Source organism: Tachyglossus aculeatus, chromosome 23, assembly GCF_015852505.1.
Source record: "Tachyglossus aculeatus isolate mTacAcu1 chromosome 23, mTacAcu1.pri, whole genome shotgun sequence".
NCBI lineage: Eukaryota > Metazoa > Chordata > Mammalia > Monotremata > Tachyglossidae > Tachyglossus > Tachyglossus aculeatus.
Window position 1 is genome coordinate 24,265,860 of NC_052088.1, and position 23,134 is coordinate 24,288,993.

The 23,134-nt window shown below is 43.4% G+C and overlaps 1 protein-coding gene across 1 annotated transcript in view; it reads left to right on the forward strand.

Moving 5' to 3' along the window:
- Positions 1 to 23,134, forward strand: part of ADGRV1 (adhesion G protein-coupled receptor V1) — a 470,004-nt gene that overhangs the window by 155,948 nt on the left and 290,922 nt on the right. Inside the window, exons 74-79 of the mRNA XM_038765531.1 lie at positions 239 to 1,773; positions 2,835 to 2,952; positions 8,458 to 8,629; positions 10,336 to 10,578; positions 13,720 to 14,127; positions 17,228 to 17,412. Coding sequence (XP_038621459.1) covers positions 239 to 1,773; positions 2,835 to 2,952; positions 8,458 to 8,629; positions 10,336 to 10,578; positions 13,720 to 14,127; positions 17,228 to 17,412 — 2,661 coding nt within the window. The remainder of the gene's footprint in view (positions 1 to 238; positions 1,774 to 2,834; positions 2,953 to 8,457; positions 8,630 to 10,335; positions 10,579 to 13,719; positions 14,128 to 17,227; positions 17,413 to 23,134) is intronic.

Consider the following 23,134-nt stretch of genomic DNA (forward strand, 5'->3'; position numbering starts at 1 on the left):
TCAGGGAGTTGCCCAAGTAGAAGAAGCTGTGTGCCACTGTTTTGGCTTTTTCTGGCAGCTTCCCGTGCTCCCTGCACTATAGAAGCCCTCCTTCCCAGTCTGATTCGAGTAGGTTTTGCTCGTGGGTATGTAAAATTTCTGGGGTGCAGGTCCTTAGGTGCATGCAAGGTTGTTCTTCACAAAGGAACTCCTTTTTCACAATTCATATACTCCACTTACTTTTATAATTTTTCTACAGATCAGACTTCACGGTGGCTGAAATTGAACCAATGGGAGTCTTTCAGTTTGCCCCAGACTCAAGATCTGTGGTAGTGACAGAAGATGCACCAAAAGCCAGATTACACATCCAGAGATTGTTTGGTTTCCGTGGTGATCTTATAAAACTGATCTATCAGACCTCTGAGGGAAGTGCCAAGCCATTGGAAGATTACAGTCCTGTTCAAAATGGTGAACTGTTATTTAAAAATTTCCAGACTGATATTGACTTTGAAATCACCATCATCGACGATAGACTTCCTGAGACGGAAGAAGTTTTTTATGTCAATCTGACGTCTGTCGAGCCCATTGGACTCCAACAATTTGATTCCAGTTGGAGGCCACGTTTTAATGCAGATTTCAGTGTTGCGGTCATCTCCATATTGGACAACGATGGCAGAAGTGGGGTTGATGCTTCTGAACCTGAATTAGCTGTTGTTGATGGGACCGTCCCGGCCACTGCAGGGAGAACCGTCTGGGAGGGAGCCCCCACTGGGGTCCCCGACCTAGCTGTCACAGCTGTCTTTGGGGAGATTGGTGTCGAAGTGGCTCAGAAGACGGACACTGCAGCTGGCTTCAGGGTAACCGATGCAGGTGCTGTCTCTGTGGCAACTCCCACTGCGGCCCTTCCTGAGGAAGCCAAGACTGCTATGGCCCCCGAAACAACGGAGGTGGTTGTAGTTCCTGAGGCCCCCTCCGTCGTCGTGGTCACTGAAACTGCAGTCAGCCCCGGGACCACGGAGGCTGCTTCTGTCCTCAAGGTGACGGAGACAAGCGGGACCGTTGTGGCCTCTTTGGCAACCACAATTGCTGCCACCGTCCCCCGGGTGACAGTGACTCCTGCCATCCCTAAACCAATTGATGAAGTCACTGTCTCTGATGTAGGCTTTTTTTCCATGGCAACTGTCATTTCCACCGTCTCCAGGACAACAGACATGATGCTTATCCCTGAAGTCCCTGACAGCAGTATCTTAGAGGGCTCTGATGAAGCCATTTTCCCTGGAGGACCTGGGCTGTCCATCCTCTCTGAAGCAACTGAAACAGTCTCGGATGAGGAAATGGATGCAGCAGTGGCTGAGACCACCAAGAATGGAATATTTAGTCTTGGGCCATCGTTCATTTACACTGAAGAAGGCATGAATAACAGCTTCCCCAGTGTAGTGGAAATTCTGATCCGAAGGACCCAAGGGTGGACTGGTAACGTTAGCCTAACGGTGAAGACTTTTGGGGAAATTAGTGCCCAGCGTGGACTAGGAGAAGTTCCCTTCAGGGTCACCCATGGAATTTCTAACATTACCTGGGCCACCGAAGGAGAGGATTTTGAAGAGCTCTCTTTTCTCCTTACGTTTATGGATGGAGAGAAAGAGAAGAAAGTATCTGTGCTGATCTTGGATGATGATGAGCCTGAAGGACAGGAATTCTTTTATGTTTTCCTCAGCAGCCCTCAGGGTGGAGCTCAGGTTGTACAAGAAAAGGATGAAGTGGGATTTGCTGCTTTTGCGGTCATCATCATCGCAGGTACGTTTGTGTTGGCCAGGTGTTGGTGACGTGGTTGCCTAGGAAATGTAAATAGAGTTGACACCCACGAAACATTCTTAGGCTGATTGTCTTCCCATCTGCTTGGTATGCTCAGGCTTCTGCTCACGTGTTCAGATGATGGAACAGAGAAGCTGCATGGCTCAGTGGAAGGAGCACGGGTTTAGGAGTCAGAGGTCGTGAGTTCAAATCCCGGCTCTGCCAAATGTCAGCTGTGTGACTTTGGGCAAGTCACTTAACTTCTCTGTGCCTCAGTTAACCTCATCTGTAAAATGGCGATTAAGACTGTGAACCCCACGTGGGACAACCTGAGCACCTTGTATCCTCCCCAGCACTTAGAACAGTGCTTTGCACATAGTAAGCGCTTATCAAATGCCATCGTTATTGTTATTATTATTATGATGGACACACTCCCATTACTATGGTGAGCATGTATAGAATAAATGGCCTTTCAGTACCATGACAGCCTGAAACCATCTTGCAGTCATCCCGACCATAGAAACAGAGGACTGGATAGGCTCTCATTGATTTTTTTTGTCAGTTGCTACTACGCCTCTCTCTCAAAAGAATCTTTCCATAATAATAATAGTGTTGAAGTGCTTATTGTGTGCTGAATTCTCTGCTAAACCCTGGGGGGATGCAAAGATCAGCAGATTAGGTCCACTCCACATCCCACATGGGGCTCACAATTTGAGGGAGGGAGAACAGATATCTTGTCCCCATTGCCCAGATGAGGAAACCAAGACAGTGATTTGTCAAAGGTCACATAGCAGGTAAGTGACAGAGCTGGGGGTGAAACCCAGTCTCCTGCCTCATGGTTCCATACTCTTTCCACTAGACCACCCTCGCTTGTGTTGATCCGATCTCACAGTGAGATCTGTGGGGAAGTTCTTCCTCATATTGAACCTAAATTCTCTGGGATGCAGGTCACTCCCATTGCCTCTGGGTAGAATTCCAAGACACAGGTTGGTTTCACTCATAGTCCTCAGGATTGCAGGACTCCTGAAGCTCCAAGTATGTCTCAAATTTTGTTTCTCATGCAGGGAATGATCTTCAGAATGGCATCCTAGGATTCAGTGAGAAGTCCCAGAGTGGGCTTGTATTGGACGAAGATGCTGATCAAAGAAGAGTGCATCTCACCATCACAAGGCAACCTAACAGGTGCAGACATATCTAGAGGTTATGAATCTTCTTCCTCCATTCGGGAGCTAATGTGCTTTGGAGAAATGGCGGAGAGGGGGTGGTTGCTGTTCACAGAAGAGTTTACCGTGGAATTAGTAATAAATCTTCAGTGTTCAGATGCTCTAGCTTTTAATTTGTAACTTAGCCACCTTGCTTCATAAAGCCGAAATGTGATTAAGTTGGTCAGTGCACCGATACTAAACAGAAAACAAGGACCCTAAGTGTCGTCTTCACTTGTACCCATAATAGATGAGGTGTGAAATTAACTTCCTTGCTACTTAAGCACACTTAAGATTAATTACCCTTTGCAGTCGTTTTTGAAATTCCCTGTCCTCTGTACTGCTCAGCATGTACTATCCCTGGGTAAGCAACTACATTCATGAGTCTAACCTCGGCCAAAGGGTCACCCCTTTATTTTGTGTATTTTTCTGCATTGTGTTTTAAGGTTACATCATTCCTGATGTGCCTTTCTACAGTCGCTTCTCCCCACTTATGCTTTTACATTGTGAGCCCCGTGAGAGAAAGGGACCATGACTAATTCCAATGGGTGAATTCTCTCCCAGGGCTTAGTACAGCACTTTGCACAGAGTAGGCCCTTAATGAGTCTACTAATGCTATCATTACTACTTCTGCACATGTGCCTTGAAGGAATTCATGGCTAGAAATGTGCACAAATGGGTACAGAAGGGAAATATGTATAGAAGCATTCTGTAGGTCAGGTTTGTAGTTCTCTTTTGAAAGGGAACTGTGAAATCCACTGACAGAAGGCTTGGGTTCTTTGCTGGTGAGAAAAGGGGTAGATTGGAAGAACAGTAGGTTGGATGACTGTCAGTCAGTCACATTTATTGAGTAGTTACTGTGTGCAGACCACTGTACTAAGCTCTAGAGTACAGTATAACAGATACATTCCCTGCCCACAATGAGCTTGGAGTCTAGAGGGGGAGACAGATAATATAAATAAACAAAATTACAGGTGTGTATATATATATATATATATATATATATATATATACACACATATATATAAGCATTGTGGGGTGGGGAAGGGGGATGAATAAAGGGAGCAAATCCAGGTGATGCAGAAGGGAGTGGGGAAAAAAAGGAAAAGAGGGCTTAGGGAAAAGATACGGCCTTGGTGGTTCTGGGGAGAGAAACAGCAATCAATCATTCATTTTAATGGGCATCCACTATGTACAAAAAACTGTGCTAAGCAGTTGGGAGAGTACAGTAGTCAGTAGACATGATCCCTGCCCCCCTGCTAGATGTTTACAGTCTAGTGTAGGATACAGATACTAAAATAAATTAGATTGGTGCACAAAAGCTGCTACTACTACTACTTCTAAACAGGAGGATGAAGGAAAGGGGGATATGTGCTTGAGTTAGGGCTTAGGTGATAGACTGTAAAACATGTTTGGAAGTGCAGGAGGGAGGGAGGAGTCTGGGAAGGGGAGTGGCCTGGGGAAAAGGGTGGCTCAGCAGGGGAAAGTGATGCCCAGCTTGGGCTGAGTGATAGGTGAGTTTGGGGACAAGAAAGGGAGCCATGAGGAAATGGAACCATGGGACATTGAGAGAGCGGCTCAGGGAATATGTGGCTGAAGGAGCCTCTGAAGAGGAGAAAGGAGGTGGATGAACCCGGCAGGGACAGATTACTCCGGTTAGGGATAGAAGAGGAGTTAAGTGGCAACAGGCAAGTGCTGTTGAGGAAAACAAACAAAAAATAAAAAAGGAGAGAATGACAGGAGAGGGAGGAAGGCTGTGAGGAAATGAAAGAAGACCAAGATGATGGACACAGAGGAGCTGAAGATTCCAGGGATAGTGATTAGTCAGTAGTATTTATTAAATGCTGACTGTATGCAGAGCACTGTACTCAGCTTTCGAGATGAGGAAAAAAAGAGAAAGGTGATACAGGGTACATGATCTATCCCTGAAACCCCAGGGTGGCACTATCCAAGACAGAAATATTTGTGCAATCAATTATCGACTGAGATTGGAGAAGTAAAAAAACAAAAGAAAAACTACAGCCCTGTCCCACCCCCCGCAAAAACCCTACCTCAGTTGACCCCCTTGTTGCTTTTTCAGTATAAAGAAAAACTCCAGTGACACCACTTAAATGATAAAAATTATTCTAGCAAAGTCCAGGGTTAGAAGGCACATTTAATCTTAAAGGGGTAAAAGTGTTGCTTTCATTGAAAGTTTTTTTTTTTTTTACTTAACGAAACATATTTTCTTGATATTTGAATTTGAGACATTAACACAGAGATGAAAAGGAAAAAGCCCACAGCCCAGCCCACACACTCTGCTCCTCTGGTGCTAACCTCCTCACTGTGCCTCATTCTGGCCTGTCCTGCCGTTGACCCCCGGCCCACGTCCTACCTCTGGCCTGGAATGCCCTCCCTCCTCACATCTGCCAAACTAGGACACTTCCCCCCTTCAAAGCTGTACTGAAAACTCACCTCCTAAAGGAGGCCTTCCCAGACTGAGCCCCCCCTTTCCTCTTCATCCCCTCCCTACCCCACAGCACTTGTGTACATATGTACATATTTATTATTCTATTTATTTTATTAGTAATGCATATGCATCTATAATTCTATTTATATTGATGCTATTGTTGCCTCTCTACTTGTTTTGCCTGTCTGTCTAACCCCCTTCTAGACTGTGAGCCCATTGTTGGGTAGGGATGGCCTCTGTGCCGAATTGTACTTTCCAAGCACTTAGTACAGTGCTCTGTGCACAGTAAGCGCTCAATAAATATGACTGAATGAATGAATGAAAAAGAAAAGAATTCACTTGCTGTTGTAGTTTGCAGAAATGGTTTTGGTCTGTTCTTCCAAAATAAGGAGGAACTCTGAGGAAGCTTCTCTCCCGACCAGCATTATTTCTCATCCAGTTTACTAATCTGAGAAGCAGCGTGGCTCAGTGGAAAGATCACGGGCTTTGGAGTCAGAGGTCATGGGTTCGAATCCCAACTCCACCCCATGACTGCTGTGTGACCTTGGGCAAGTCACTTAACTTCTCTGAGCCTCAGTTCCCTCATCTGTAAAATGGGGATTAAGATTGTGAGCCCCACGTGGGGCAACTTGATCACCTTGTATTCCCCCCCAGCGCTTAGAACAGTGCTCTGAACGTAGTAAGCGCTTAACAAATGCCATTATTATGATTATGATTATGATTATGATTATTATTTAATCAGTGAATCAATCAACGGTGTTTACTGAGCACTTAACTTGTGTGCAGACTCCTGATCTAAGCGGTTGGGAGAGTACACTTGAACAGAGTTGGCAGACACCTTCTCTGCCCTCAAAGAGCTAACAGCCTAGAAGGGGAGACAGACATGAAAATAAATTATGGTTATATGCATAAGTGCTGTGGGGTGACTATCACATTCTTAAAGGGTACAGATCCAAGTGCGTAGGTGATGCAGAAGGGAGAGTGATAGGGAAATGAGAGCTGGGAGAGGGAGGGTTTCTCTCCCTCTCCCCCCACCACACCCCGTTTTGGTCTTCCCACTGTGTGGGTGTCTGACTCTCTCAGAGGTAACATTTACTGGTAATTTCATCCCTCCTTTGACCATTCTTCTCGTCCGCTTAGTAAAACAACATGTTATTTAGAGATTCAGGGAAGTCAAAAAAATATGTCTATCCCTCAGCAATCCATATTTCTGAGGTGCCATTTAGGAACGGGGTATTTTTGAAAGACTAAGCAATCAATCATCTTGGGTGAAAACCCTGTTTTCAAAGTGAGCCTTTGTTTGCTTAAACCCACTCCAACTCACATTTCAGATTCAAAAGTAAGCAGATTTTTTCCCAGGCACTGTTGTTTTGTAGCTTGGGGAAAAGCACTGAAAAAGTAGGAGTGTTGTGTTTTAGAGAATGTTAGCAGCCAAGAGTTAGCACAATTCCTCCAGACACACACACGCATTCTCTCTGTCTCTCCCCTCCTCCCCCATTGCAAAAGATGTGCTTGCAACTGAAAATATGATTCTCATCCCTCTTCCATGCCATGAATAGGCTGGTTACACACATACACCCCTGCACCAGCCTGGAGCCAAAGCATAAAATGAACGAAGAGGCTACCTTTTCAAAAGTGCCTGTTTACACCACCTTAATGTTAGGATTTAATCATAATAATAATTATGGTATTTAAGTGGTTACTATGTGCCAAGCACTGTTCTAAGCGCTGGGTTAGGTACATGGTCAGCAGGTTGTCACACATGGGGCTCACGGTCTTAATCCCCATTTTACAGATGACGTAACAGGCACAGAGAAGCTAAGTGACTTCTCCCAAGCGCTTAGTACAGTGTTCTGCATACAGTAAACCCTCAAAAGATATTACTGATGGACCAAAGTAGAAACCAAATCAAGAAGGGCAGCATATCCTTCAAGAGGTGCAGTGGCAGCATGATACCTAGTTCTAAACCAAAATATAGGTTTAGAGAGCTGAAGTGTTTTTCAACCATCTTTAAGGCTGAGAGACCTCAGCCCCGCACAGGCAACCTATGTGGCTCCCTGAGCAGTTCCCTCAGCATCACTTATTGGCCAGACTCAGTATCATAATGCAAACCACGACAGTGGGGCAGGGAACATGTCGCTTAGCTATGCTGTACTTCCCAAAATATACTGCAGTGCATTAAAGTCGGTGTTCAATAAATTCTACTTCTATGATAACGGAGTTCTAGAACATAGTCTCCTAGAAGTGAAGCGTCATTCACCTTAACACAGCTATGCTGGGTGGGACACCGGAGGAGAATATAATAATAATAATAATGATGGCATTTGTTAAGCACTTACTATGTGCAGAGCACTGTTCTAAGCGCTGAGGGGATACAAGGTGATCAGGTGGGGCTCACAGTCTTAATCCCCATTTTACAGATGAGGTAACTGAGGCTCGGAAAAGTTAAGTGATTTGCCCAAAGTCACACAGCTGACAAGTGGCGGAGCCGGGATTAGAACCCATGACCTCTGACTCCCAAGCCTGTGCTCTTTCCACCAAGTCATGCTGCTTCTCATGTTTCCCCACCAACACTGTCCTTTTGGAAATGGCTGTTTAAGGGATGCTTTAGTTTTCAAGGGGGTGCAGACTAGCAGGTGTTCCTAACAGGAATCGGTCGGGTGTTTCTGTTCTTGTTTTGTGGGAAAGAGGTTTTCAATTTGAACCTCAATTTTTAGTTTGAATGGAATTTTCTACCAAGCAATATGTACTGTTTCAGAATTGAATTGTCATCATTAGAACATTTTTCACTCGGGTTCCCAGTAGGGTCTACAGCCATTCAGACCCCTTCAGGGGACTTCAGGAAAAAAATAAACCAACCAACCACACACAGTAACTCTCTCCACTGTCATAAGTTCATATGAAGTGAAACTATCCATGGGAAAAACATCCATGTTTTTATCTGGTTTTCAATGGTTTACATGCATAATGAAGAATGAATGCCACTTTTCCGTGATCACCTTTGTTAATTTTTATAACTGGTTTTCTTTGCCATAGGGTTTTTGAAGACGTCCAGATTTTTTGGAGGGTCACGTTGAACAAAACAGCAGTTGTGCTCCAGAGAGACGGAATAAACTTGGCTAATGAACTGGTGTCTGTGTCAGGAACCGTAACCTGTGCTGCGGGACAAACAGAATGCCTGTTCTATATTGAGCTCAAACCCGATAAGGCAAGTGAAAGTCAGAAGAATGATAGGGCTGTTGTTAAATGCCTGGGCTTAGAAAGAATGGGTGCGAAGGAAACTGCTGTTAATCCTGTTATTTATTAAGCACTTACTTTATGCCAAGCATTGAGGTAGCTACATCTCCAAGTGCATGTGCTTTGTTCATAAAGAGCAGGATTTCTAACTTCCTTCACCTTATTGCTGCGATCACCAAATGAATTGTCTGGGCTTAAGTCTATACAAAGACTTGAAGGGAGGAAAGGAGGACTGGGTTGGTAGAGAGTGAAATTTCAAAGAGAATTAACATTTTGATTATGATCAGTTATTGTGCCTGGCTGTGCCTTGTTGGATATGTGTGTGTGTGTGTGTGTGTGTGTGTGTGTGTGTGTGTGTGTCCGTGTCGTGTCTTGCTCACAGCACAATCAATCAATGGTATTTGCTGAGTGCTTACTATGGGCAAAGCACTGTTTTAGGAGCTTGGGGAGAGGACAATACAAGAGAATAAGTAGGCATGTTCCTTGCCCATAATGAGCTTACAGTCTAGAAGGAGGTGTTACAATGCTTCCTTGAGAGGGTATGCACTGGTGGGCACCTTAATAAAAATAAGTGTAGGATTTCTATGTACGAAACACTGTTCTAGATGCTGGAGTAAGTACAAGATACTCTCAGTCAGTGGTATTTATTGAGAGTTTATAATATGCAGATCACTTGGGAGAGTGGAATACATGCAGAGCAATAATTCAGTTCCGGGATCATTAGCTATGAGTCAATTTTGTGGTGATCATAGAATTCCATTTTTACCATTTTGACCCTGACAGTCAAGGTCAGGTACACTCCCACTTGGCACTCAGGGTCTTAGTAAGAGGAAGAACAGGTATCAAATACCCATTTTGCAGATGAGGAACCTGAGGCACAGAGAAGTGAAATGACTTGCCTGAAGTCACACAACAGACAAGTGGTGAAGCCAGGGTTAGAACCCAGATCTTCCGACTCCTAGAACCCTGTGCTTCCACTAGACCATGCTGCTTCTCTCCCTCTGGGAATGTGGTGGCAGTAGGATGGTTAGCATATGGTTCTGGTGAGGCAGTGGTTGTTTTCCTCTTGTCTGCTTGTGAGTTTACTGAATCTGAGGAGCTATGGATTGGAGAATTCAAGTCCACATCAATGCTGCTGTTACTAATCCTCTGCATTGAAGTGTCACTTTATTTCCAAACCACTTTCACATGATCTTATTTATTTTCATCCTATGTGTGAGGCAGGGAGGGGGCTGCTATTCTAATTCTATTTCACAGATGAAGAAACTGAGGCACAGAAAGTTTGAGTGGCCCAAGCTGTAGCAGTTGAATGCAGGACCTCATCACTTACGTGTTCATCCTTGAATACGTGTGTAACTGTTATACTGCCTTTGAGAGCGTACAGTATAACAGAGTCGGCAGATTTGTTCCCTACATATCATTATGTGATATATAAACAAATATACCTTTGCACTTGGATTTGCACCCTTTATTCACTCCTCCCTCAGCCCCACAGCACTTACATACACATCTGCAATTTATTTGTATTAATGTCCATCTCCTCTTCTAGACTGTAAGCTCATTGTGGACAGGGAACATGCGTATCAACTCTGTTGTATCTTTTCGAAGTGCTTAGTACAGTGCTCTGCACACAGTAAGAGCTCTTGTTACTCCTCCCCTCTTTTAATTCTTGGGCAGATACCTGAATTTGAAGTCGATTTTTTTGTGGAGCTCTACGAAGTGGGGGTCGGAGCAGCGGTGAACAGCAGTGCCAGATTTGCCCACCTGACAATCCTGGAAAGTGACTCTCCTCGAGGCCTCATCTACTTTGCTGTGGGATCTCGGTTAGCCGCAGCTCACAAAAAGTCCACGGTTCTCAGTCTGCAGGTGGTTCGAGAAGCTGGTGCCACCCTCACCGTGTCGGTTAACTTTAGCAGCCGGGTAAGAATGGTTTTCTCCGTCACCTTTTATTGTTCCTCCAACATATGGAATATCAACTGAGTACTACAAGAAATCTCGATTTCCCTTGCCTCTTATCCAAGGCCACCAATGGGTCAATTCTCATAGGAGAGTAGGCAGTATTGGGTGTAACAATAATAATAATGACAACAATAATATTAATGATAATGGTAGTGATATTTAAATGTTTACTGTGTGCTGAGCACTGTATTGGGCACTGGGGTAGATACAAGATAATCAGGTCTCACGTGAGGTTCATCATCATCATCATCAATCGTATTTATTGAGCGCTTACTATGTGCAGAGCACTGTACTAAGCGCTTGGGAAGTACAAATTGGCAACATATAGAGACAGTCCCTACCCAACAGTGGGCTCACAGTCTAAAAGGGGGAGACAGAGAACAAAACCAAACATACTAACAAAATAAAATAGAATAGATATGTACAAATAAATTAAATAAATAAATAGAGTAAAAAAATATGTACAAACATATATACATATATACAGGTGCTGTGGGGAAGGGAGGGAGGTAAGTGGGGGATGGAGAGGGGGGCGAGGGGGAGAGGAAGGAAGGGGCTCAGTCTGGGAAGTGCTTACAGTGCTCTGCACATAGTAAGCGCTCAATAAATACGATTGATTGATTGGGAAGGCCTCCTGGAGGAGGTGAGCTCTCAGCAGGGCCTTGAAGGGAGGAAGAGAGCTAGCTTGGCGGATGGGCAGAGGGAGGGCATTCCAGGCCCAGGGGATGACGTGGGCCGGGGGTCGATGGCGGGACACGCGAGAGCGAGGTACGGTGAGGAGATCAGCGGTGGAGGAGCGGAGGGTGCGGACTGGGCTGTAGAAGGAGAGAAGGGAGGTGAGGTAGGAGGGGACGAGGTGATGGACAGCCCTGAAGCCCAGGGTGAGGAGTTTCTGCCTGATGCGCAGATTGATTGGTAGCCACTGGAGATTTTTGAGGTGGGGAGTGATATGCCCAGAGCGTTTCTGGACAAAGATAATCCGGGCAGCAGCATGAAGTATGGATTGAAGTGGAGAGAGACACGAGGATGGGAGATCAGAGAGAAGGCTGATGCAGTAGTCCAGACGGGATAGGATGAGAGCTTGAATGAGCAGGGTAGCGGTATGGATGGAGAGGAAAGGGCGGATCTTGGCAATGTTGCGGAGCTGAGACCGGCAGGTTTTGGTGACGGCTTGGATGTGAGGGGTGAATGAGAGAGCGGAGTCGAGGATGACACCAAGGTTGCGGGCTTGTGAGACAGGAAGGATGGTAGTGCCATCAACAGAGAGGTTCATGATAGGAGGGAGAGCGCGTATAGAATCTCCATTTTGCTGATGAGGGAACTGAGGCACAGAAAAGTTAAGGGATTCGCCCAAGGTCACACAGCAGGTACGTGGCAGAGCTGGAGTTAGAATCCTGCTCTTTTGACGTCCATACTCGTGTGCTTTCTACTAGGACATCTATCAGTCATATTTGAGTGGTTACTGTGTGTAGACCACTGTGATAAGTGCTTGAGAGAGGGCAATATAACAGAGTTGGTATACATATTCCCTACCCACAACGAGCTCACAGTCTAGACTGGGAGGCCGGCATTAATACAAATGAACCAAATGTAGATATATACATAAGTGCTATGGAGATAAGGGAGAGGAGAATAAAGGGAGCAAATCCAAGTGCGAGGGTGACCTGGGAAACAGTGAGACAAGAGGAAATGAGGGCTTAGGGAAGGTCTCTTGGAAGTGATGTCTTCAATAAGGCTTTGAAATGGAGGAGAGGGGTTGTCTGTCGGATATGAAAAGGGAGGGCATTCCGGGCCAGAGGCAGGATGTGGGCGAGAGGTTGGCGGTGAAATAGGTGAGATCGAGGTACAATGAGAAGGTTAGCAATTAGAGGACCAAAGTGTGTGGGCTGGGTTGTGGTAGGAGAGGGCAAGGTGATTGAGTGCTTTAATATTTGATATAATGGTGGATGGGCAATCGCTACAAGCTCTTGAGAAGAGGGGAAACATGGACAGAGTGGTTTTGTAGAAAAATGACCCGGGCAGCAGAGTGATTTATGGACTGGCGTTGGGAGAGACAGGAGGCACGTAGGTCAGCAAGAAGGTAGATGCAGTGATCAAGGTAGGATAAGATAGGTGCTTGGATGAACGAAGTAGAAGTTTGGATGGAGAGGAAAGGGCAGATTTTTGCGATGTTGTGAAGGTTGAAGCGACAGGATCTAGTGACAGATTGAATATGTGGGCTGAATGAGAGAGATGAGGACATGCTGCTTAGGACAATTATCCCTTCATCAACTGTCTGGGGCCAGAAAGTGCTTCTTAGTGGAATGATGGCAGGGAACGTGTCTGCCAAGTCTGTTGTATTGTACTCTCCCAAGTGCTTAATACAGTGCCCTACTCACAGTAAGCACTCAATCAATATGATTGGTTGATTGATGATGGTTTAATAGAAACTACACTGATCCCAGGGCCAGGCTCAGGTTTTCTAGAGAGCTTGAGATGCGTGGAGACTTGGCAAAAGACACCACGTTCTTCTGTCTCGGCAAGGCCTTTCTTTCCCAACTCTGCCTCCCAGCAGCGTGTTGCCCAACAGGTATTAGCTGAAAGTGTCGTATGATGCCTCCCAGTGATTCTGCCTAGAATGTGAGAAGTAGTAGAAGGCCTTCTTTTAAGATTCAATCTACTGTAACAGAGTACGGATCCAGTTTACATGGATGAAAATACAGCTCATGGTGAACGATAACGAAACATAAAGTTCAGGTGATTTTTCAAGGGCCACCAAGAGATTACTTTTTTTCATCTGGTAACATTAACTCTTGGGATTTATGCATCTGGTGCTACTGACCCCCGGAATCATCCTGGGAGGAAGTGCCATGAATTAACTTTAACTATACCAATAAAATCTATATTTTCCCTTTCAGTAGATCCCATTGCTTCTCCTCCTCCCCTTTGTTTTTAAGTCTCCTCCCTGCACCCTGCCTTGGATAAGGAAGAACAGGTTACCATTCCTCAATCCCAGTCTCGCTTTAAAAGGGAAACAGATTGGACATTTACAATTCCTCCATTTAAGATTAACCACATTTTTAGGCTTAAATGCATTAAAATGGTTTCTCTGTTGACCTCCAGGAGCTGAGAAGAGCAGAAGAGGTTGGCCGTACCATCGTATCTCCGGCTATCGCTGGAAAGGATTTTGCCAGAGCCGAAGGCACCCTGGTGTTTGTACCCGGGCAGAGAAATGCGGCATTAGAGGTCAACCTAACCCCAGAGACGGGCTCTCTCAATCCATTTCCCAAGCGCTTCCAGATTGTGCTCTCCAACCCCACGGGCGGAGCCAGGGTCGATGGGGCCTACGGCACCGCCAACGTCACCCTCGTGTCGGACGCCGATAGTCAGGCCGTGTGGGGGCTGGCTGACCAGTTGCACCAGCCCCTCAACCCCACCATTCTGGACCGGGTGCTCCAGACTCTGAACACCAGAGTGGTCACTGAAATGACTGAAGAACAGCTCAGTGCCGTAATGCACATAACAGATAAGGTAAGCATTTGAGTGTCCTTTCTGGATAAAGGAACGGCTTCCTTGAGCCTCCTGGGACTTTCAAAAAGATAGGCATCCATTGGAAAGGAAAAGCTAGAAATTCACTGCAGGAGCACTAAGGTGACATCTAAATTATAAACGGAGGAGGAGTGGATTCGTCACCTGGGTGCCAAATTCTCACGATGAGCATGGGGCTGAAGATGGGGCAGAGCACTGAGAGGAAACAAATGGGAAGAGGGAAGGAAAGAGGGGAAAGGGCAGGAGAAGGAAGAGAAGAGGAAAGGGAAATATAAAGGAAAAAGAAGGTAAACAGGTACAGAAGGCTTTGTCTTGTCTGTTGTACTCTCCCAAGTGCCTATTACAGTGTTCTCCATAGAGATGTGACGTGAAATAATTTACCATCCCTACTACACTATTACCTCCTGCTTCTCCTCCCCTTCTCTCTTCCTCTCCCCTTTTCTCCTCCTTTTCCTCCTCATCTTTCTTTTTCTTCTTTTTCCTCTCTCCTTCCTCCTTCTGTCCATCTTGCTCCACCTTTCTCTTTTCTATTTTTTATAGTATTTGTTAAGCACTTACTATGTGGCAAACACTGTTCTAAGCACTGGGGTAGGTACAGGTTAATTAGGTCAGACCCAGTCCCACATGGAGCCCACAGTCTGAGGAGGGACAACAGGAATTTAATCCCCATTCTCCTCTTCCTCTTCATCTTTCTTTCCCTTCTTTTTTCTCTCTCCTTCCTCCTTCTATCCATCTTGCTCCACCTTTCTCTTTTTTTTCCGTTTTTATAGTATTTGTTAAGCACTTACTATGTGGCAAACGCTGTTCTAACTATGCACTGGGGTAGGTACAGGTTAATTAGGTCAGACCCAGTCCCACATGGAGCCCACAGTCTGAGGAGGGACAAGAGGAATTTAATCCCCATTTTATAGTCGAGGGAACCAAGGCACAAAGAAGTTAAGGGGTGTACCCAAGGTCACATGGCAAGCAAGTGCCAAATCCAGGATTATGACCCAGGTCTTTCCACTGTGCCATGCTGCTTCTCTTCTTCCTCCTCTTCCTTCTCTTCCAGCTTCCTCCACCTTCATCTTCCTCTTCCTTCTCCTTAGCCCTCCTCCTCCATGTTCTGGATCATGAGCAAGCTCTTCCAGGCTTCTAGGTCCAATTTCAATTTACTTCTCTTGTTCTGCATTGACTGTCCACATTCTCCTGTGCTTCAAGACCTTGGACATAGAGGTCAATGCACATGTTTTAAGCGAATGCAGGGTATTATAATAAATTATATTTATGTTTTAAAAAAATTGTTCTACTATATTGTGTATTGTTCACTGTTGACAAGTCTTCGTCAGTAGGCTAAAAATTAAATTTCCTGGAAAAGGGAACAATAAACTATCAAAAAACCTGGCAGGCATTGGAGGGTGGGTCTTTCATGCACAGGTGGTGCTAAAGAAGGAGGGTTGAAAATGAATCCTCCTTATGGAAATGTTTGGCCTCCAGTTTCCCATTTAGAAGGTAAAACGATAACCTTTTGAAACAGTTGTAGAAAGAAGTATGATGTGGTTTTTGTAGAGCAATAATTGGAAAAAAAAAGATTTCCACCCATTTTTTTTTTTTTTTTTAAAAGGTAGAAATCCTGTTTTGTTCCCTTTTTCAGACAGGTACATAACTGAAGACCATGGTACTAGCAGAAGGTGGAAACGTGTTTTTCTTAAGTTGGCTAAGAGATGTGGCTTGATCATTGTCTACGATTCTGTTGATAAAAGGAACAAGAAACAATAACAAGTAGATTGATAAACCAAATGTGGAGACAAGAATCATAAAATGAATTTAAAAAGGAATTTTAAATGACAAGACCTAATCTTCTATGTTTCTTTGTAACTCCTACCAGGAAGTGTAATTTGCCTTTTAATATGTTAGAACAGTATATATTTAGTGAAAAACGGAGAATAGCAGGGGGAAGCAGTAATGTGTTATAAATAACAAAAAAACCCTGCAATTGGGTCATCCTCATAAAAGGAAAAAGACTGCAAGGCAGGTAAAGCCTGTTGACTTTGAATGATGCTAGATTACCTCAACAACATTTCTTCATAGGATTCTTTAAATTTTGTTAACTGGAATTTCTGAAGACTTCCTGAATGAAATTTTTTGTGTCAGGCTATGTTTTCATCTCAATACACGATGGCTTTTAGAACACGTTATTAAAATTATTTACTTAATTATTACTATGTATCACTAATTTCCTTAGGAATTATACAAAATTGGTCAGTATATAAATTAAAATTCACATTGGAAGTACAAGAATGAATGCTCATTTCTTCAAGTCCATTGGAAAGAATAGGATTTTGTCAATTAGGTATGCATATATTTTCCTTACAAATAAGGCAGTTAGGCATTTGTGGTTGGTATGCTATATGTGGTGTATTTATGAGTATGATACTATTCATTACCTCATAAATAAGTGAATAACTAAAAGCAGTGATCATAACATTCCCTGCATTAAAGTTAGTGAACTAAAAATATGTTGAGTTTTCTGTTACTCTGAAAACGACCAACCCTTTTGAAGGGAGAGAATGTAGCCTCTCTCCTGCCCTCCTAAAAATAAAAGAAAAACAAACTTGGAAAAAGCATGCCTACTGGTCATAATTAGGCTACGAACCGTTATGGAACATGATCTGAGGTGTGTCATGTCCAAGTTGTATGCTAATAAATATGCTGCTTGTTTAGGACATTGTAAACACTTAATAAGTGGCAAATAATGAAAATACTCATTTAAGGGCCCTTGTGTCTTGATAGAATTGATCATTTGCAAATAATGAAAATATTCATTAAGGGCCCTTATGATTTGATAGTATTGATGATATATTTCCCCTTTTTTGTAAATTGAATGTAGGTGAGTTTGGAATCAACTTAGATGCCGAGTGCTAATCAACTGCATTCTTCTTGGATAGCATTTCTAATGAAGGCAGGAATTTCTAGCATTCAGTATTTGATAATAATCATGAATTAATACTCTTGCTCCTAAATAAAATGGCTTAGGAAGGTAGCCGAGCATGTTTTATGATTGCAGGACTAATACTTCGTTTCATCTGTGAACCTTGCCCAGGTGGCGGTCGAAGGCGAAAATCAAGCTTTCAGCATCGAGAGCCGAAATCATTTCTACGAGATCCTCTGTGCTCTTCTTAACCCAAAGCGTGAAGACACCAGGAGGTTCAGTCATTTTGCCGATGTGACTGAGAAGTTTGCATTTTCTCTTCCAACAGGGATAGCATGTGGCTCTCCTGGGGAGAAGTGAGTAGAGTTTAATAAAAACGTGTGTGTGTGTTATATCTATGTTTTTAATATGTGTGTTAAAGTTGGCTCAAACGCAATTGTGTTACATATACATATATATGTATATGTGTGTGTGTATATATATATATATATATATATATAAAACATGATTGCGATTGAGCCAACTTTGATCGCTATAATTGGATATTTCTATGTTCATATATGCCTGCATAATATTAGGCAAAGATGTGCAGAAATTAGGCAAAAATCTCTAAAAGATGGAGTGTATCAATCTAGAATGCCAGCCCCAGTCAGCTCCCTCTCCTCTATTTTCCATGGTTATTTTAGAGGCCTTTAACTCCTGCCTTGTAAACTCATGTTTATTTGCTTAATGAATTGGGGGGACAAAAATGTAGCTAAGCGCCAAGTGATTAGCATTGCTGCTTAGTTACTACTAATAGGGCTCTTTGTTATTCTTTGTGCTCTTGTGTCTTTGGTGAATGACACAAGTAAGGGATATCACTTTCACCAACTCCAGCCCCCTGCCTGTACTCTCCATTGGAGTGCTCCATTGAGTCATGTCAGTTGCAAGGCAGGAGGCCAGAGGAAAAGGAAACTTGACTGCTGCAAAGGTGTCAACAAAGAGCAAACAGGGGTATTTCCTCCATGTAGTCAAGGATTAAAAAGGAACCTCTCAAAACAAACTGGACTTTAAGTGGCTTTTTGCAAAGCCCCTTCTAAGTAGGTCATCATCTCTGTCTTTCTATCCCTGTGGCTTTTTTGCCCCAGCCCTGCCAGAGGGAACATGACAGGCAGGGATGAGAGAGTACAAGTTGTCCTCCACAAGCTGCTGGCATTATCATCGTAATAAGAATAATCATTTGGGTCTTTTATTCAGCACATACTATGTGCCCAGCACTGTGATGAACACTGGGATAAATACAAGATAATCAGGTGGGGCCCAGCCCTTGTCCTACAGGGGCCTCAGAACCCAAGAATAGGGGGAGAACAGGTGCTTTATCCCCATTTTACAGATGAAACTGAGGCACAGAGAAGTTAAGTGACTTGTCCAAGGTCACACAGGAGGCAAGAGCAAGAGCCGGGATTAGAACCAAGGTCCTTTGATCCCCATGTCTGTACTCTTTCCATTACGCCACACTGGTTCATTCATTCATTCATTCATTCAATAGTATTTATTGAGCACTTACTGTGTGCAGAGCCTGTACTAAGCGCTTGGGAAATACAAGTTGGCAACATATAGAGACAGTCCCTACCCAACAGCGGGCTCACAGTCTAGAAGGGGGAGACAGGCAACAAAACAAAACATATTAACAAAATAAAATAAATAGAATAAACATATACAAGTAAATTAAATAGAGTAATAAATAAGTACAAACATATATATATATATACAGGTGCTGTGGGAAGGGCAAGGAGGTAAGGGAGGGGGAGGATGGGGAGAGGAAGGAGGGGGCTCAGTCTGGGGAACCACCTCATCAGTTGCTCCACACATGTTCTTGGGGCTCAATTCTTCATGACTGGACTAAAGCTCCTCTGTTGTTTAATCAATCATATTTACTGAGTGCTTACTGTGTGCACAGCACTGTACTAGGCATTTGGGAGAGTACAGTATAACAGTTGGTAGGCGTGTTCCCTGCCCACAGCGAACTTACAGTCTAGAGAAGCTTACAGCAGTCTCCATCCGTACATATACTGTCTCTTAGGACTTTTTGCTGTTGGGCTAATGTCTTTTGGTTCTCAGACAACACTTGATAACATAGTTAAATGGAGTTTAGGGGCTTAGAGAGATAACTAACAATCGATTAGTTCAGTTTCATAGCTGTTGATGACAATTTTTAAAAGTTTTCCTTCAATCAGTCCTTGTTAGGAATGAATCATGAATAGTTGTTGTAAAGACAATTAGTGTCATCCATAGCAGGAATAATGTCAGATGTGCAGCTGGCATCTTCTCTGTCACAAAGAGGTCCAGTGTGGCTAGGCCTACGTAGGGAAATACAAAGCAGTTTGTTGGCTGTGTTGAAAAACCACACTGTATTTAGGAATACTTGAAGCTTCTTTTAGGAAAGGCACAATACAGGTATTATGATTCATGTATAACGGAGGTCACGTTAATGGGAGGATTAGATACGAGTCAGTATAGATGAATAGAGAATTATAAAGAGTGAAAATGTGCGTGTGAGTGTGTGCACACTCATGGATTCAGTGATTCAAGATTCGTGATACAAGATGGGGTAACTGATGCTTCCCCTGCCCCACTTCTATTTCATCTGTCCACAAACTGACTAAAACTCAGTGCATTTTGGTGGGAATCAGAAAGAGAGATGATAGAATCACTTTTACCATTGCTTCTCCTGAAATACAGATTCCATGGACAGAGATGGGTCAAAGTCTAACATGTCACAACTATGAATCCACTAGGAATCTCACCTACAAAAACAAAATCCTGAAAAGATTTCCTTCTGAGCCCCTGTGACTCCTCCTTTACACCCACGTCAGTTTCTTCATCCTGAGTCCCACCTTTTCCAGTCTTAGCTGTTGCATTAATAATAATGATAACAATAAGAACTGACAAGTACTGTGCTAAGTGTGGGGTGGATAAAATTCATTCAGATCGGACATGATTCCCATCGCATATGGCTCACAGTCTAAGGGGAAGGGAAATGAGGTATTAAATACCCATTCTATAAATGTGGAAATTGAAGCATAGATAATCCCAAAATCACACAGCAGTAAGTCCTTAGTGGATAGAGCATGGGCCTGGGAGTTTGAAGGTCATGGGTTCTAATCCTGGCTCTGCCATTTGTCTGCTGTGTGACCTTGGCCAAGTCACTTAGCTTTGCCTGTTACCTCGTCTGTAAAATGGGAATTGAGACTGTGAACACCTTGTGGGACAAGGGGCTATATCCAACCTGATTTGCTTGTCTCCACCCTCGTGCTTAATACAGTGCCTGGCACATAGTAAGCGCTTAATAAATACCATAATTATTAACTGGCAGAGCCAGCATTAGAACCCATGTCCTCTGATCCCCTGTCTGACACCCTTTTCACTCAACTGCACTTTAAAGTCTGTTGGCAGTGTAACGCTCCGCTCCCGCTGCTGATCATTTTCTGAAATATCTCCAGATGGATGTGCTACTTATGTTCAAAAAACATAAGTATGTCTTTACAATATAGACATATTGTACAATAGTACAGTATTTAGTAACACTATAACTATATATATGTAGTGCTATATATATATATGTATTTGTGTATATGTGAAACAATATAACAGGCACATTCCCTGCACAAAATGAGCTTAAAGTCTAGAGGGGAGAAAGACGTTAATATAAATAAATAAATTCCAGTTATGTACAAGTAGGAGGGAGAACAGGCATTGAATCCCCATTTTGCAGATGAGGACGTGAGACAAAGAGAACTGAAGTGATTTGTCCATAGGTGTCGACAGAATCAATCAATTGTATTTGTCGAGAGTTTACTGTCTGCAGAGAGCACTGTACTAAGTGCTCAAGAGAGTATAATATTACCATATAAGAGAGTTAGTAGACATATTCCTTGTCCACAACGAGTTTACAGTCTAGAGGACGAGTTCCTCTATCCTCCCACAAAGCACAAAACATTGTCTAAACTCCAACCGGCGGAATCTCTCTCAAATTATCTCTGACAGAGAAGCTGGTTGTTGTAGGTCGAGAAATACTAATACTACTAATAATATTAACAATTGTCACAAGTGTTGCGTACTTACAATGTGCCAAGCATTTTGCTAAATACTAGGGCAGATAAAATACAACTGGGTCAGACCCAGTCCCTGTTCCACACACAGAGCTCACTATCTAAGGAAGAAGGAGAACAGGTTTTCCTCATTTTACAGATGAAGAAACTGGGCCACAGAAAAGTTGAGACTTACCCAAAGTTACACCTCACTGTACTAATCTTATCTATCTCACCCCTAACCCCTTGCCTACATCCTTCCTTCTCCTTTATATGTAAACAACCACTACTCTCTCCACTTTCAAAGCCTTATTAAAATCTCATCTCATTCAAGAGGCCTTCTTTGACTGTATGTCTCATTTTCCTACTCCTTTTCCCACCCACGTCACCTATGCACTTGGATCTGTACTCTTTAAGCACTAAACACTCACCCCACCCTAAGCCCTACAGCATTCATATATATATGTCTGTAATTTATTTTGTCTGTCTCCCCCTCTAGACAGTAAATTCCTTGAAGGCAGGAAATGTTTCTACAAAATCTGTCATACTCTCCCAAGAGCTTAGTACAGTGCTTGGCACACAGTAAACACTCAAAAATACCATTGATTGATTAATTGGTCTATTGGTCACACAGCAGGGCATGATTAGAACCCAGATCTCTTGATTTTGAGCCACGTGCTCTTTCCACTAGGAAATTTGGGGATACAAGTTGGAGATGGGAACTTCAGAGTCTCTTACTGAGACTGAGGAGAGATGAGAGAGCAGAGGAGGGTTGGTTCTCATGTACACATTTATTTTGGGAGGGTGTAGAGAAGGGATCATTGTTTTGTGGCTTGGGGTGAAGCAGGCTATGACTCAAAGCATTCGTGGTTTGTGCTGCCCCGGCATATTTCAGACTCACACAAATAAATACAAGCCGGATCGGTTCCTTACTGGACAGCTAGAGAATGTCCTCAACTTGGCTGGGTTGAGGCAGTTTGTTTTCTAAAAGTTTAGAATTATATGTCATTTAAAAAGGGCAAGTTCAGGCAGCTTAACTCATTGGCACCAGTTGAAAGATATTAAAACGTTTCGTGCAGTGAAAAGTCTGTGAAAAACAAATGTTCTTGTGGCCAGTGAACCCAAGTGTAATTTCCAATTACAATTTCTGATGAGTTTACTTGCACCCTGAGAGTAATTTCCTTTGGGATTGCTACTAAAGACATTCTGGTCTGAAGCAGTTTCAGGGAATCAAAGGATTTTACCCAATTATTTGTTTTTCATTGCTCACAAACTACTGTCTCAGTCTAGTAAAATGTCCAAGCTTCAGATAACAAGACATCATAATTGTGGTATTTGTTTAGGGCTTACTATGTGCCAAGCACTCTATTAAGCACTTGGAAAAGTACAATATAACAGACACATTCCCTGTGCACAATGAGCTTGAAGTCTAGAGGAGGAGACAGAAATTAATATAAATAAATTCCAGTAATGTACAAGTAGGAGGGAGAACAGGTATTGAATCCCCATTTTGCAGATGAGGGAAGTGAGGCAAAGAGAACTGAAGTGACTTGTCCAAGGTCACACAGGTACGTGGCGGAGCTGGAATTCGAACCAAGGTCCTCTTACTCCCAGGCCCGTGCTCTTTCCACTAATCCATGCTGCTTCTTATGGTTGTCGAGGCATATAAAAATCAATCTCTTCTATTTCTCACATTTAGACAAACTTCCAAATCTGTTTCCTCGTCTGTAAAATGGGGATAAAGCATCTGTTTTCGCTCCCTCTGAGACGTTGAGCCCTGTGTGGGCAAGGACTGTGTCAGATCTCATTATCTTGTGTCTATCCCTGCCCTTAGAATGGTGTTTGGCACATAGTAAGTACTTAATAAATACCTTCATTGTCATCAGATTAACAGGCAGTGTGGTCAGTGTTACATTTAGTTGTCCTTAGATACCACTGATGGTGAAATTCACTAATGAGTGCATGTGGCTGCAGGCTGTAAGTTCGTTATGGGCAGGGAATGTGTCTG